At 36.2% G+C, this 13,617-nt stretch overlaps 1 protein-coding gene across 1 annotated transcript in view; it reads right to left on the bottom strand.

Moving 5' to 3' along the window:
- Positions 1 to 13,617, bottom strand: part of TRDN (triadin) — a gene marked incomplete at its 5' end in the record, with an annotated part of 426,296 nt that overhangs the window by 310,002 nt on the left and 102,677 nt on the right. The window contains 1 exon segment of the mRNA NM_001082743.1: positions 12,496 to 12,555. Within this exon segment, the coding sequence (NP_001076212.1) occupies positions 12,496 to 12,555 (60 nt within the window).

The raw sequence follows: 13,617 nt of genomic DNA, 5'->3' as shown, positions 1-13,617 counted from the left end.
CTCTCCTTGATTGCTTAGCTCTTGGTTTGAAAATCAGAAGTTTTAGTGCCAAAATGGTTAAAGTGTTAATTTGTATAAGCTATTACATCCTTCAATGGGTAGTTAGCAAATAAATTAAATTAACTAAAACCTTGGAATTCATGCTTGATTTCAGAGCTGCATAAGACTAATCTTCAATACTTGAATCAAAAGAAAATAGATTGATAAGCAAGCAGACATTAAATCTTTTCATTGCAAAAAACATAGGGAACATGATTACCTACAACAGATTTCATTTTTCTTTTAATTAATTTCTCTGCTTTCAGATTGCTGGTACTTTATTTGTGGGACACAATAGTACTAAAGTAGTCAATAAATTCTAAATAAGAAACAAAGAGCTCCATGAAAATAACATGCATCCATTTTTAATTCACTATTTTATGAAAGACCACAATACACATTTGTTTGAAATCTTACAAAAACCACAAATTCTAGCTTAGCCATCACTAAATAAATGTCAAATGTATTCTGTTAGTGTCTATTTCCCTGTTTGTATTTCATTTTTGTAAGATTTACTTTATCAGCCGGTGCCGCAGCTCACTTGGCTAATTCTCTGCCTGCGGTGCCGGCATCCTGGGTTCTAGTCCCAGTTGGGGGCGCCAGATTCTGTCCCGGTTGATCCTCTTCCAGTCCAGCTCTCTGCTGTGGCCCAGGAGGGCAGTGGAGGATGGCCCAACTGCTTGGGCCCTGCACCCGCATGGGAGACCAGGAGGAGGTGCCTGGCTCCTGGCTTTGGATCAGTGCAGTGCGGGCCGTGGCAGTCATTGGGGGGTGAATCAATGGAAGGAAGACCTTTCTCTCTGCCTCTCTCTCTCTCACTGTCTAACTCTGCCTGTCAAAAAAAAAAAAAAAAAAAAAAAAAGATTTATTTTATCTATTTGTAACTAGTTTATAGAATTTCAGTTCTGTGTTAAGACAAAGTGATCCAAAGGCTTTTTGAGAGCCAGTGATGAACTCAATAGGAAAAGGTTCTTGCGTAAGAAAACTTCTTAAACATTATATATCTATTCTTCCTAAAGAGAGAATTTATAATTTTAATTTGAAGATAAGCACAAAATTTACAGTTTAACTGGATTGAACATCTTTGTCCATAGAAAACTTAGACTCCCAAGAATCCAAGGCAGACCAAGAAAAGAATTTAAGACTTATCTGTTGATTAAAAACTCTCTCCCCTAAACTACGCTGTCCTGACTGTGAGGGTACTGTGTAGACTATGACCCTATTCTTTTTTTAAGATTTATTTATTTATTTGAAAGGGAGAGCTACAGAGAGGCTGAGGCAGAGAGAGAAAGTGAAATCTTTCATCAGTTTGTTCACTCCCCAGTTGGCCGCAACAGCCAGAGCTACGTTGATCCAAAGTCAGGAGCTTCTTCTGGGTCTCTCACACAGGTGCAGGGGCCCAAGGACTTGGGCCGTTTTTCACTGCTTTCCCCGGCCATAGCAGAGAGCTGGATAGGAAGTGCAGCAGCTGGGACTTAACTGCTGCTGGTATGGAAAGCCACCACTGCCAGCGGTGCCTATACCTGCTATGCCACAGTGCCAGCTCCTATGACCCTATTCTTATGAGCCAAAGTGTGTTGACTGGATTCTCTAAGCATGTTACTCATGATCTATCTTTCAGATGTGTACATATTTCTTTCTCATAGTAAAATGGCTTCCATTTAAAGCAAAGATTTGGCAAATTACCCAAAGGTACAAATTAAATTTGATCTACATGAGGGATCATCACAAAGTTAATGAAAATGGAATTAAAATATGGTATTAAGGCAGGCATTTTGCACCGAGGTTAAGACATCTCTTGAGACACCTAAATGCTATATCAAAGCGCTTGCGTGCAAGTCCCAACTCTGCTCCCAATTCGAGTTTCCTGCTAATGCACATCATAGGAGGCAACAGTGGTGCCTCAAGTGGTTGGGTCCCTGCCACCCACATGGGAGATATGGATCAAGTTCCCTGCTCTCTGGCATTCATTTGGGGAGTGAATCATCAGATAGTAGCATTCTCTCTCCCTCTTCTCTCTCTCTCTCTCTCTCTCTTTCCTTTTTTTTTTCTCCCTCTCCCTCCCTCTTCTACTCTCCCTTTGTTCTCTCTCTATCCTCTTCCTTGGTATATCTGCCCCTTGAAAAAGTAATAAGAATTTTCCATGATTTTTCAAAACTCCTCATATCCTTTAAAGCACAAAAATAGACTTTTGTCTCTCTAAAATATTAGTTCTGCAGCAAGCATTTTCATAGTGCTTTAGACATCACTTAGGACCCTTGTATACCATTTGGAGTGCCTTGATTCAAGTCCCAGCTTCACTGTGGATTCCAGCTTCTTGGTAGTGCACATTCTAGGAGGCAGCAGGTGATGACTCATGTGACTGGATCCCTGCCACTCACATGGGAGTCCCAGACTGAGTTCCTGACTCTTGGCTTTGGTTTGGCCCAGACACAGACATTGTAGGCATGAAGGGAGTGAACCAGTAGATAGGAGATTTCTCTGTCTGTCTTTGTCTCTCTCTTTCTCTCCCTATCTTTCTGTTTCTGCCTCTCAAATAAAACTTTAACAATGAAAATAGTAAATAAATAAAAATATGTATTTTATTCTCAAATTTTATTTAATTGTATGAACAATTTCTCTTTCATCTGAGGCTGCCTATTTGCAATAATAGCTGCAATTACTTCCTCACAAGTGAACCATCACCGGAGGAGCAGTGATGTATGCTCTATGTAGAAACAAAGAGGGAAAGAAAAAATGTATTTTGTATTTTAAGGAATCAATGAAGCATAGCTGGGAGCAGACAAAAATAAAAGTTTATACAATGTAAGATGACTAAATTAACTTATGGGCTTTAAGAGCTTTTTATAAAAGGTTCAAGGATATTTCAATATTTAGATTTATTTTAATGTCCTGTTCTCTTTTCAGAATCACTACCAGCTAGATTCTTTGGCAGCTTAAGATTTCAATCCTACAATTGCTTCCCAGAAACTTCAAGAGTCCTTACCAGGTCAATTGGTGCCTCTGTCCGAAATCACTCTTTTTAAAAACATTCTTCTGCTTTGTGCATATAAAACTGTTGGAGGTGAATTGTGTTCCATCAAAAAAATATATCCAAGTCCTAATTCTAGTATCTTAGAATGTCATCTTGTTTGGAGATAAGTTCTTTACAGAGGTAATTAATCAAGTTAAAATGAGCTTACTAGGCTGCTCCCTAATTCAACATGACAGGTGTCTTATAGAAAAGGGAAATTGGGCAGAGGGACGGGCATGCATGGGAGGAACACAATGTGTGAAAATACAGACATGAGAATAGCACAATTTGAGTAATTGACCTATAGGCCAAAGATTGATGTCAAGTCATCAGGAACTAGGAGAGAGGCACGGAACAGATGCTCTTTCACTGCCCTCGAAAGAAATCAGCCCTGCAGAAACCTTAACTTTGGACATCAAGTCTCAGCCATGATGAGGCAGTAAATGCCTTCTTTTTTCTGCCACCCAGTTGTGGATGCATTGTTATGGTAACCCTAGGAAACTAACAGTAACATCTAATACTGACATTATCATTAATGATTACCATTGGACTCCTATTGTGTTGTTTCAACCAAGTTCCCACCTGGTTTCAAAGGATTGACCCCTGGTCCAGATTTTATGTCTTCCACTTTAAGTTCCAGAGTCTACACCTGAACCCCAAGCCACCCTTTCTCTAAGGTACTACCAGAGAACTCTTCCAAGATGTTTTCGTGGAGTGCTCATCATGGTGATATTACTATGAGTTTACTTTCTTATCTCTATCATTGGATGGAGTCCTAGTCATCATTGAATTTTTAGTGACAAGCATGGTGTTTGGCACAAAGTACTATGAATAAATTAACATATATTATTACCTAACAGCAGTGGCTATTTTTTTCTTTATCCTATCTACCTTCCAGCAGAATACCTCCACTCTCACCAGTTGGGCCAACCACATGCCATTTGTCAGCAAACACTTGAGATCACTCCATTACCTGAACTCCTGGCAACCCACAAGGCTGGAGCAGACACCTCCTGTCCTGCCTGCCTAGCAGGTCCGCTGTTCTATGAGCCTTCTCCTAGTTGTATATTAATCATTATGTTATCTTTATTGGTTTTTCTGTTCTATGAGGAAATTGACATGCTTAAAAGTTCAGGAGAGGCTAAATGTTTTCTGAAATCAACAGTAAAATATAAAGTTGAAAAGAAAGTCAATAAACAATAAAACAAACCACTATTTAACTTGGGATAATTGGATTGTGTTTTTCCCCACTTTGGTCTGTGTGTTTGCTTGTGCTTTAAAAATTATCTATAATATATACACATATAAAATTATATGTGTTATGTTAATCTCTATTATTATGATTTTTATTGTTTTAATCTGGATGTTTTCAAGTTAATTTTCATTTTACTATCAAATTCATCATTGCTACTGACAAACTTGACATTACCATGGCCTAATGAAAGCTGAATTATATATATATAAGCTAAATTATATAAATATATTTATTAATAAACACAGAAATGTCTAACGTAAAAATTCACAGAAATCAAACATACATATAGATAGAGAAAATTAATATTTCATGCATTAATGCATTAATTTATTCATCATTCCATATTTATTGAGGGGGGGTCCTTTGTTAGAGTTTGGATAATTTTCAATTCAATGCAAGCACACAAGTTCAGAATCAGTAGGATCCTGGGAAACCACAGAGCCTGAATCTCTTTGTTCAAGTGTAAAAACAGAATCATAAGAATCCATTCAAGACTGAGGAGTAAAATAAGTGAAAACAGATGCAGGGCCTACCTTCAGTGAGTTACATCAGTATAGCAATTAGAATTTTTTTTTTTTTTTTTGACAGGCAGAGTGGACAGAGAGAGAGAGAGACAGAGAGAAAGGTCTTCCTTTGCCGTTGGTTCACCCTCCAATGGTCGCCGCAGCCGGTGCGCTGCGACCAGCACATCGTGCTGATCTGAAGCCAGGAGCCAGGTACTTATCCTGGTCACTCCCTGGCCACAGCAGAGAGCTGGCCTGGAAGAGGGGCAACCGGGACAGAATCCAGCGCCCCCACCGGGACTAGAACCCGGTGTGCTGGCGCCGTAAGGCAGAGGATTAGCCTAGTGAGCCACAGCGCCGGCCAGCAATTAGAATTTGTTGTTGTAACACTTTAAGAGGAAAAGGTTTGTGTGTAACAACACCACATAGAAAGTGCCTACATTCCCCAGTGAGAGACAGCAGAGGAGGCCTCTTAAAGGAATTGGCATTCATCTGAGAATGATACAAATGAACACTCTGCCAACTAAGAGGGCCTGAGCACTAGAGAGAAAGTACATTCAAAAGCATTGAGCTGTGAGACAGCAGCAATGCTTGCATGGGGACTACCCAATAGTTCAAGCTGTCTACAGCAATAGAGCTACCAATATGGTTTGGAATGCCAGGAATAGCAATGCAAATTTGTTGGTGGGAGTGGTTGGTTTAGGAAGTTTTGGTTAAGGGAAGATGTATCATCAAGGTCTCAACACTGAAAATTTGTAGGAAGAGATATCACAAATTATATGAGGAAGTTCTCATATGCCAAGCAAGAAAATGTGGCTTTGATCTTTTAGACTCTGAGACACCAACATGTGGATTTAAGCCAGCAAGTGACAGGATTAGCATGGATTTGAAGATCAATGTAGAGAAATTAACAAAGAGGCAATTGTCATAATGACTGTGAGATGATTGTGGAAATAAAAGCTAGTGGGAGAGGAGAAGCAAGAGTAGATTTGAATGCCTTAACAGATGAGGTGGGCAAATAAATGTGTGCTCCAAGGGGTGATAAAAGGGTGTGATGGAGACTGATCAACAGAGGGTTTAGTTTTCACCTAAAAACCTCTACTAGCCTAATTGTTCTAAAGTACTGGACAGTCAAAGAAAACAATTTAGAATGTACTTGAACTCTATACCATGAGTTCAATTGACACTGATTCTAATTCATTAGATCATTAGGAGAGCATGACTAAATTGCCTCTCCTTTCCAGTGTAAGGACCCTGGGATGGAGTCTGCACATATATTTATTTCCCAAACACTTTCTCCATGATGGGAAAATGAAGTTAGGATTGAGTATGACGACTGGCAACAATGACTGTTATACTTTAGCTTTGTATAGCTTGGGTGGATGGTGAAGTCAATTATTAGAACAGAATACAGAAAGAGATGGTAAAGTTTTATGCAATAGATGTTACTGGGAGCTTTGAATACATTGAATGAAAGAAATATTTTAGATATTGTGTTAAGCCACAGAAGAATTGTGTAGTAGGGTCCAGGCATAATCACATTCTATTTCTTTGGCCTTTTCAAACATCAAAATTAATTATGAATGTGGGCTCCCAAAATGATATCTCAGATGAAATTTTAAGGGGTTTTCCAATTAAGGAAATCAGTAGGAAAAAAATATCCAAGGCATTCTCAAGTTCTTGATTTAATATATATGTATTTTAAGTATCAATTTTTTAAATGATAATCATATGTCATTCTCTTGGCCACACAAACTTTTTCCTACTTTCAGTGTGAATAAGTTCTTCATTTACTATAGTCAGCAAAACAAAACAAACAAAAACAAAAATGGCTCTCCAAGGAAAAACACAGAAATTACAGTGATTCTGATTAAATTTTCTCCTACAAATAATAAAACTGAATATTTCCCATATTCCTGAGTTCTCTAACAATAATAATTTTACTCCTGCTATGCTGATGTCTGAAGATGCATATCAGTTTGTGAGAATACTGGTACTTTTATGATGAGTGGATTACTGTAAACGCGGTACTCTTAATCACTTTGTGGTTCCTACATGTAACTATTTCTATATGTTTAGTAATCACTCCCTTTTAAATCTGACTGGCTGGTAAGCCTGTCAAGATTTTTCCCCCATTTTTAAATACTTTTTTTTTCTAATTTTTCCTTTGATTCCAGGATGTTATTGAGTAATTAGAACTACTGGATTGAAGTTTATTTTAATATTGAAAAGATTAAAAAATTGTGCAACTCAATATAGTGTCAAATAATGCCCCCTTAAATATACATCCATGTTCTAGTCCTCAGAACCTGTGACTGTTATCTTATGTGTCCAAATAAACCTCCCAATATGATTAAGTAAAAAAATCTTGAGATGCAGAATAAACTCAGGAGATCCTTAAGAATAGTCACCGTAAGAATGTGAGCAAGATTTGATGGCAATGTGCAGCAGATAGCAATATGGTTGTGCAGGCAGAGATTGTAATGATGCTGTCACAAACCAAGGAATGTCAGCAGCGACCAGAACCCAGAAGAGGTGAGAAAAAACATTTCCTCCTAGAGCCTCTGATGGGGTGTAGTCTTCCTGTTAGCTTGACTTTGATTCAATGGAACTGATTTAAGATTTCTGCCTTCTACAACTGTGAGAGAATAAATTTCTGGTATTTTAAGACACTACATTTGTTGTTACGTGTTTTTAGGCCTACAGGAAAGAAATATAGGTATGATGATTCATTTGACATTTTTACTACAAATAGCCTTGTCGACTCACACCTCAGCTTTGTTAAATGTGGAAATAGTGGGCATTGTGGGCTTTGCAGCACATTAAGCTGCAGCTTACAACATTGGCTTCCAGATCAGAATACAGCTTAGAGTCCCAGCTACGCTGCTTCTGATCCAGCTTCCTGCCAATGCATCATAGGAGGCACCAGAAGATGGTTTCTGTGCTTGGGCCACTACAACCTACTTGGGAGACTCAGAGTTCTTGTCCTGTGGCTTTGGCCTGGCCCAGCCCTGTCTGTTGTGAACATTTGGGAAATTTATCAATGGATAGTTCCCTCTCTCTTGCACGCACTCTCTCTCTCTCTCTGTATGTGTGTGTGTATGTATAAACTTTGGCTATAACTTACTTAATGTAAGACATTGAATAAAAAATTAAGCTAGGGTAGGCTTAGAATATTCTGTGATCTTTAAATGAGATACTAGAGGCAAGATTAAGCATAGGATTTGGTTCATTATATGCAAACACTCATATATTATCCAATTTTGAGAGGAGAACCACCAGGTCAGCACTATGGCAAAGCAGATAAAGACACCATCTGCAGCACCGGCATCACTTGTGGGTGCTGACTGGAGTCCTGGCTGTTCCACTTCCCCTCCAGCTCTCTGCTGATGTGCCTGGGAAAATGACAGAGGATGGCCCAGGCCTCTGTACACACGTGGGGGACCCAGAGAAAGTTCTTGGTCATTAGTTTTGGATGTGCTAAGCTCTGGCCATTGCAGCCATTTTCTTTCCCCCTCTCTCTCTCTCTTTCTCTTTCTCTCTGTCTCTGTAAGCTAACTTTCAAAAAGAGGAATAATTTTTTTTTTTTTTTAGAAAAAGAGTAGAAGCACTAATACAGGGGTGATTCAGCACTTATGGCAATTTAGTGCTGTGTTGTAGAATCTTAAGGCCTAAAATTTTTCTAACACACGATCTTAACTTCTTCTAACATATGTAGCAAATACAGGGAAAGAAAGAATGCTTATAAGAAACTTAAAAAGGAACTATTAGCTATTTAAACATAAAATTAGACTAAGAGAACTAATGAAAAAGCTGAAAGTTACTGTTTAAAGTTAACCCGGAATTCTTTTAAAAATTCCACACAAAAATTTCTTAATCATTTAATCATGACAGCTATGTCATCAGCATTTCACAGAGAGAGAAATTGACACAAACAAAGATTAACCACTTTGGCCAAAGTCTCGGAGCCAGAAGATAATACATTTGGTATCTAACCTGGATTGGATAACTCAAAACCTTTATAATAGTGGAGGAAAATAATAGTGATACCCTCCATTGTCAAAATCATACACTGCTCTAATTTTACTTATTCAACAAGTATGACTGAGTGTTTGCCATGGGTCATGAAAATGCCCTTTAACAATCATGATGAGATCTTTTATTTACAACAAATATTAATTTATAATTCCTTGCAGTGAGTCTGTCTGTATATATCTTCTCATTTAAGGCATTTGTGAACAGAATTGTTTATGCTTACAAAGAATCCTTATATTGCTGACTACTGGAGTATTCTGATCATTTCCTATCATTTTTTGTGTAGATCTGCATCCTTCACTGGGCATCCATTCATCTGAAATATGAGAAAGCTGAGATCTCGGGTTTTATTCACCTCCATTTTTATGTTTATCAGTTCTTATAGGTCAGAAAGGCTTATCTTTTAGAAATTTAGGCTTCAAATGCAAATTTATTGTGCAAGATCATTTTGTCTTATAAAAGCTTTCATTAGAAACCATCATTCTGATATGAAATCTTCATTCTTCAAACTAAGTTGCAGTAGAGCACAATGCTGTGTATCCACAACCATCCTAGTGTAATGAACTCATTCTGTCTGCCCAACAGAGGCCACTTATAAGAACATCAATTTAGTGAATGACATTTAGTAATCCAAAAATAGATAAACTTAGGTGTAATTTTCCTCTAAACAATTTAATATTTCACTGTATTACCATGTGAATTTAATACAAGGTCACAAGTGCATGCATTGGTCTGATCATATTCATAAAATAAATTTTTACCCCTTTTGCATGGGAAAAAAAGTTTAATTTAGTTCAAAGGTAAAGTAAGCCTTAATTATGTCAAAGCTTATAATTTAAAGCCATAAGGGACTCAATGCCAAATTATGAATTAAAGGCTTAGCTTCATGAAACTGCTACATTCTTCCCTAATTAAAAACAGCAAGCAAAATAAACAGGACAGAGTAGAAATAAAAGTTAACCTCATATGATTACCTGAAGTCATTTAATGAGGATAACAACAAAAAGTATCTAATTTAAAAAAAAAAAAAAAGAAAAGAAAAACACAAAAGAAACAAAGAACTGGAACTGATTAATTCTTAGACAATTTAAAAATGATTTAGTTAGCAGGTTTACAAAGAATTGTTTTGGAAATTTATATATATGCATATAAAATATATGTGTAATATATAATTCAAGGATATTTTTCCTCGAATTACATATTTTTGGTTCTCTGTATTCCGTTTGATGAGTTCTCATAAATCACCTATGTCTAAACTCCCAGAGGTTTTTCCAGGATAGCTACACTTCTAAAACATTTTAGAACACTATTAATCCCTTGAAAAAGAGAAATAAATTGATAATAGGATGTGATCTAGTTTCCATTATCACAAAATTTTATCTCTGGGGGCCATTGCTCTGGCATAGTAAGCTAAGTCTCCACCTGTGGCGCCAGCATCCCATATGGGTGCCAGTTCCTTTCTAGTCTGCTCCTTTTCTGATTCAGAAGTCTGCTCTCTCCTGGGAAAGCAGTAGAAGATGGTCTAAGTGCTTGGGCCCCTGCACCTGCATGGGAGACCATGAAGAAGCTCCTGGTTCCTGGTTTCAAATCACCCTCAATTCCAGCCATTGCAGCTATTTGGGGAGTGAACCAACAGATAGAAGACCTTTCTCTCTGTCTCTTCCTCTCTCTTTCTGTAACTCTACCTCTCAAATAAATAAATAAATCTTTTTTAAAAAAATATCTCTACCTAAAATTATTTAGCATAATTAATTTTGTAGAGTCAGATATTTGTCCAATTATTTATAAACACCGCAGAATATTATTATTTGAAGATAGCATATCGTTTGTTATGAGTTCAATTACTATAGTTTAAATTTGCCACTCTTCCTCATATACAACTTTAAAACTGATGTGGAATGTGACATACAGGAGAAAGTACTTATTTGCTTTTATGAAGATTTATAAAACCATATTTATTTTCATTGAGCTATTAGACATTATTCTAATTTAAATACAAATGAAAAAAGAAATTTTTGTTCATATTAACACAGGAAAATTGTGGGAAAATATATGATCTGTCATGCTCAGTTCAGTGCTAGACACCCCGAAGCTCCATTTCTCTCTGTTTCTCTCTCTCTCTCTCTCCCTCTCTAGAAAATTATTCACTTTTCCAAAATGCATTTGCTCTAATCAAGAAATATATTCAGGTTACTAATCTCCAGCCCAGGCTTTGAGAAATTTATTTTAGACTTCAGCCAAATTCACTGTTTTAATTATGGAAGACTTGCTTGTTTAATGAACAGACTCTACAGCCCACTGCTCAAAGCCTTCAACAGGGAGATTCTAATAGAGCTAAGTCGAAAATGCAAATGTCACCATCAGCATCACCACATCCACTCCAACAGCATTGCTCTTAAATTAATAGTACAGTCTGTAAGATAAAAAAGCAGAGACTCCAATCATGTGGAACCAGTTGTGTTTCTGTTTAACCTCCAACAGAAAGAAGCACACAGCCAGGTCAGTCATGGTTCCCTTTGTCAAGCCATGCCCAAGAGCTGTGTCCAAAAGGGGTTAAGAATCAAAAAAGGAAAGGGAACAGTAAGAAGACATTAGCTCCCTAAGTACAAATATAAATAGGTTTCCATTGAGTGAACTTAAATGTTCTGATTGTGTAAGAATTGGCGAACAAAATCTGGAGTAAACTCAAACACTGGGATTAAAGACATAATATGTGCAGAGTGTTTAAACAATGTGGCATTTTAATACAGATTCACATGCTGGTGAAATTCAAAGTTAATTAAAACTTCCATTACTGAAAATTTTCCAATCTGCACTATGTTATTTTCTATAGCTAATTGTGAATTAGCTAGTTTTTGATGTAACCAATGGTGAACATATTTAATTTTATCTCAGGGAAATTCTTTCATTTTTCTTTCTGTATCCCCCAAATATGATTAGGAAATTTGTTTCTTTCCCTGGCTTATTCAAAATCAGGTATAGCTGGACATTGGGAAACCTGTGTCCTTTTGAATGTCTTTGCTTCCTATAATTTCTTTAAAGTTTTATGACTACGTGGGTCACCCTCAGAAAAGTGATGCTGTAAGATGAGCAGGACAATGCTGACCATTATTAATGTGCTTCTGCTGCAAGACTGCAGTTACTGGATTCAGTTCAATTGAAAGGGAGATTAATCATCATCTTGTCACTGTCCATCTACCCCATAAGGCTATGCAAGAGAGCTATTGGACTAGCCATTCTGTAGTCAGATAATATGACTGCATTTCCACACTGAAGATTGTAAAAACACTGTACCCTATGGGAAATTCATATTAAAAGAAAATTTAACTCTGACATATATGCATCTTATTAAAATGAGTAAAGCCATTTTTCTCACTAAATCAAAAAATAGTAAGTAAAAACTTATAAATAATTTAAAGATGGTCAAATATTTTTGACCATGGTCAAACCACAGCTCTAAAGTTGTTGAGTCCAATCATTAAATACTATTTATATATTCATACAAGAAGTCAGCTGAGGGGAAATGTATTTTTCAACAATATCAAAAATTTTTAAACAAAATCTCTAAAAAATTTTTCTTCCTCCCACATCAACATGCATCAATTATGTCTTTTAAATATTAATAATAAACTTAAAAATAAGACATTTACCTTTAGTTGGTATTTTCCTCTCAGGTTTTTCCTGTTTTTCAATCTTTTCTTTGTGTATGTCTAGGGAAAAATATAATTTATGATTTAAAAATCTCTGAAACATATGATATTTAAACCATAGCTATGATATAAACTTTGAGATTGCATCACAAAATCTAAAGGATTGTATGAAAAATCGTATTGATTTTTAAAAGGAAAGAGTCTGTAATATATTGTTACATATATCATTATTTACTGAAATCAGAAAAAATGAAAGCAATCTGAAAATCAAAGTTATTGAAAAGCTTAAAAATGTATATTGACAGAGATGTTGTCACCAATTTCAGTACTAAAACTGATCACAAACTATAATTATGTTTTATTTCAATTACTCTCAATACAAATTAAGAATCGTTCATAAGAATGTCATTTAGATTTAGTAAGATTTACTTTAATGTATTAAATTAAGAATTTGTGAAATGAACTGTAACAACCATCTACTAGGAAATATTTCTCAAGAGTATTGACTGTAAGCTATGTTTATAATCAGCATTTGGCATTGCATTTAACCAATAATTACTACAAGTAGATATGACACATTTTTTTGAATAAGTTATTTGTACGTTTTTTCCTAAATATCAGGTTTTAAGAAACACGCTCAATTTGCTGCTAGCTTCAGTATACATACATTGCCAAGCCTTAGAAAATGAAGTCAATTTTGAATTTGCAGTTAATTTGGAAAGAAAATTTGAGGTTAGAGTTTATAAATATGATTACTACCTCTGAAAAGTGACTTAATCTTAAATATCATAGCTTTGCTTAGAGAAAATGCTAATGAAGTTTACTTATTTACTTATCACAACTTTATTCCACAGATGGTCTGAGATGCTGCTAATTACTGTACACATTTTCAATTCTTCATTTGTAAATCTGCATTTGCATTTTTGTGATTTTTCTGGAAGTCTACTAAATCAAGATCAACCATAAGAAAACCCCAGACATCTTCAGAAATACAGCTATTGACTGGACTTTCATTCACCCACTGAAAAAAACATATATGTCACTGTGAAGACTTCTCTCCCTCATTTGCTCCTTAAATCAGTTGTTGGGCTATTTAGAGGTTCATTCTTCTACTTTTGTCAC

Source organism: Oryctolagus cuniculus, chromosome 5 (assembly GCF_964237555.1).
Source record: "Oryctolagus cuniculus chromosome 5, mOryCun1.1, whole genome shotgun sequence".
In the NCBI taxonomy this organism is placed as follows: Eukaryota; Metazoa; Chordata; class Mammalia; order Lagomorpha; family Leporidae; genus Oryctolagus; species Oryctolagus cuniculus.
The sequence above is the reverse complement of the archived record's forward strand: the minus strand, read 5'-3'. Positions and strand labels throughout refer to the sequence as shown.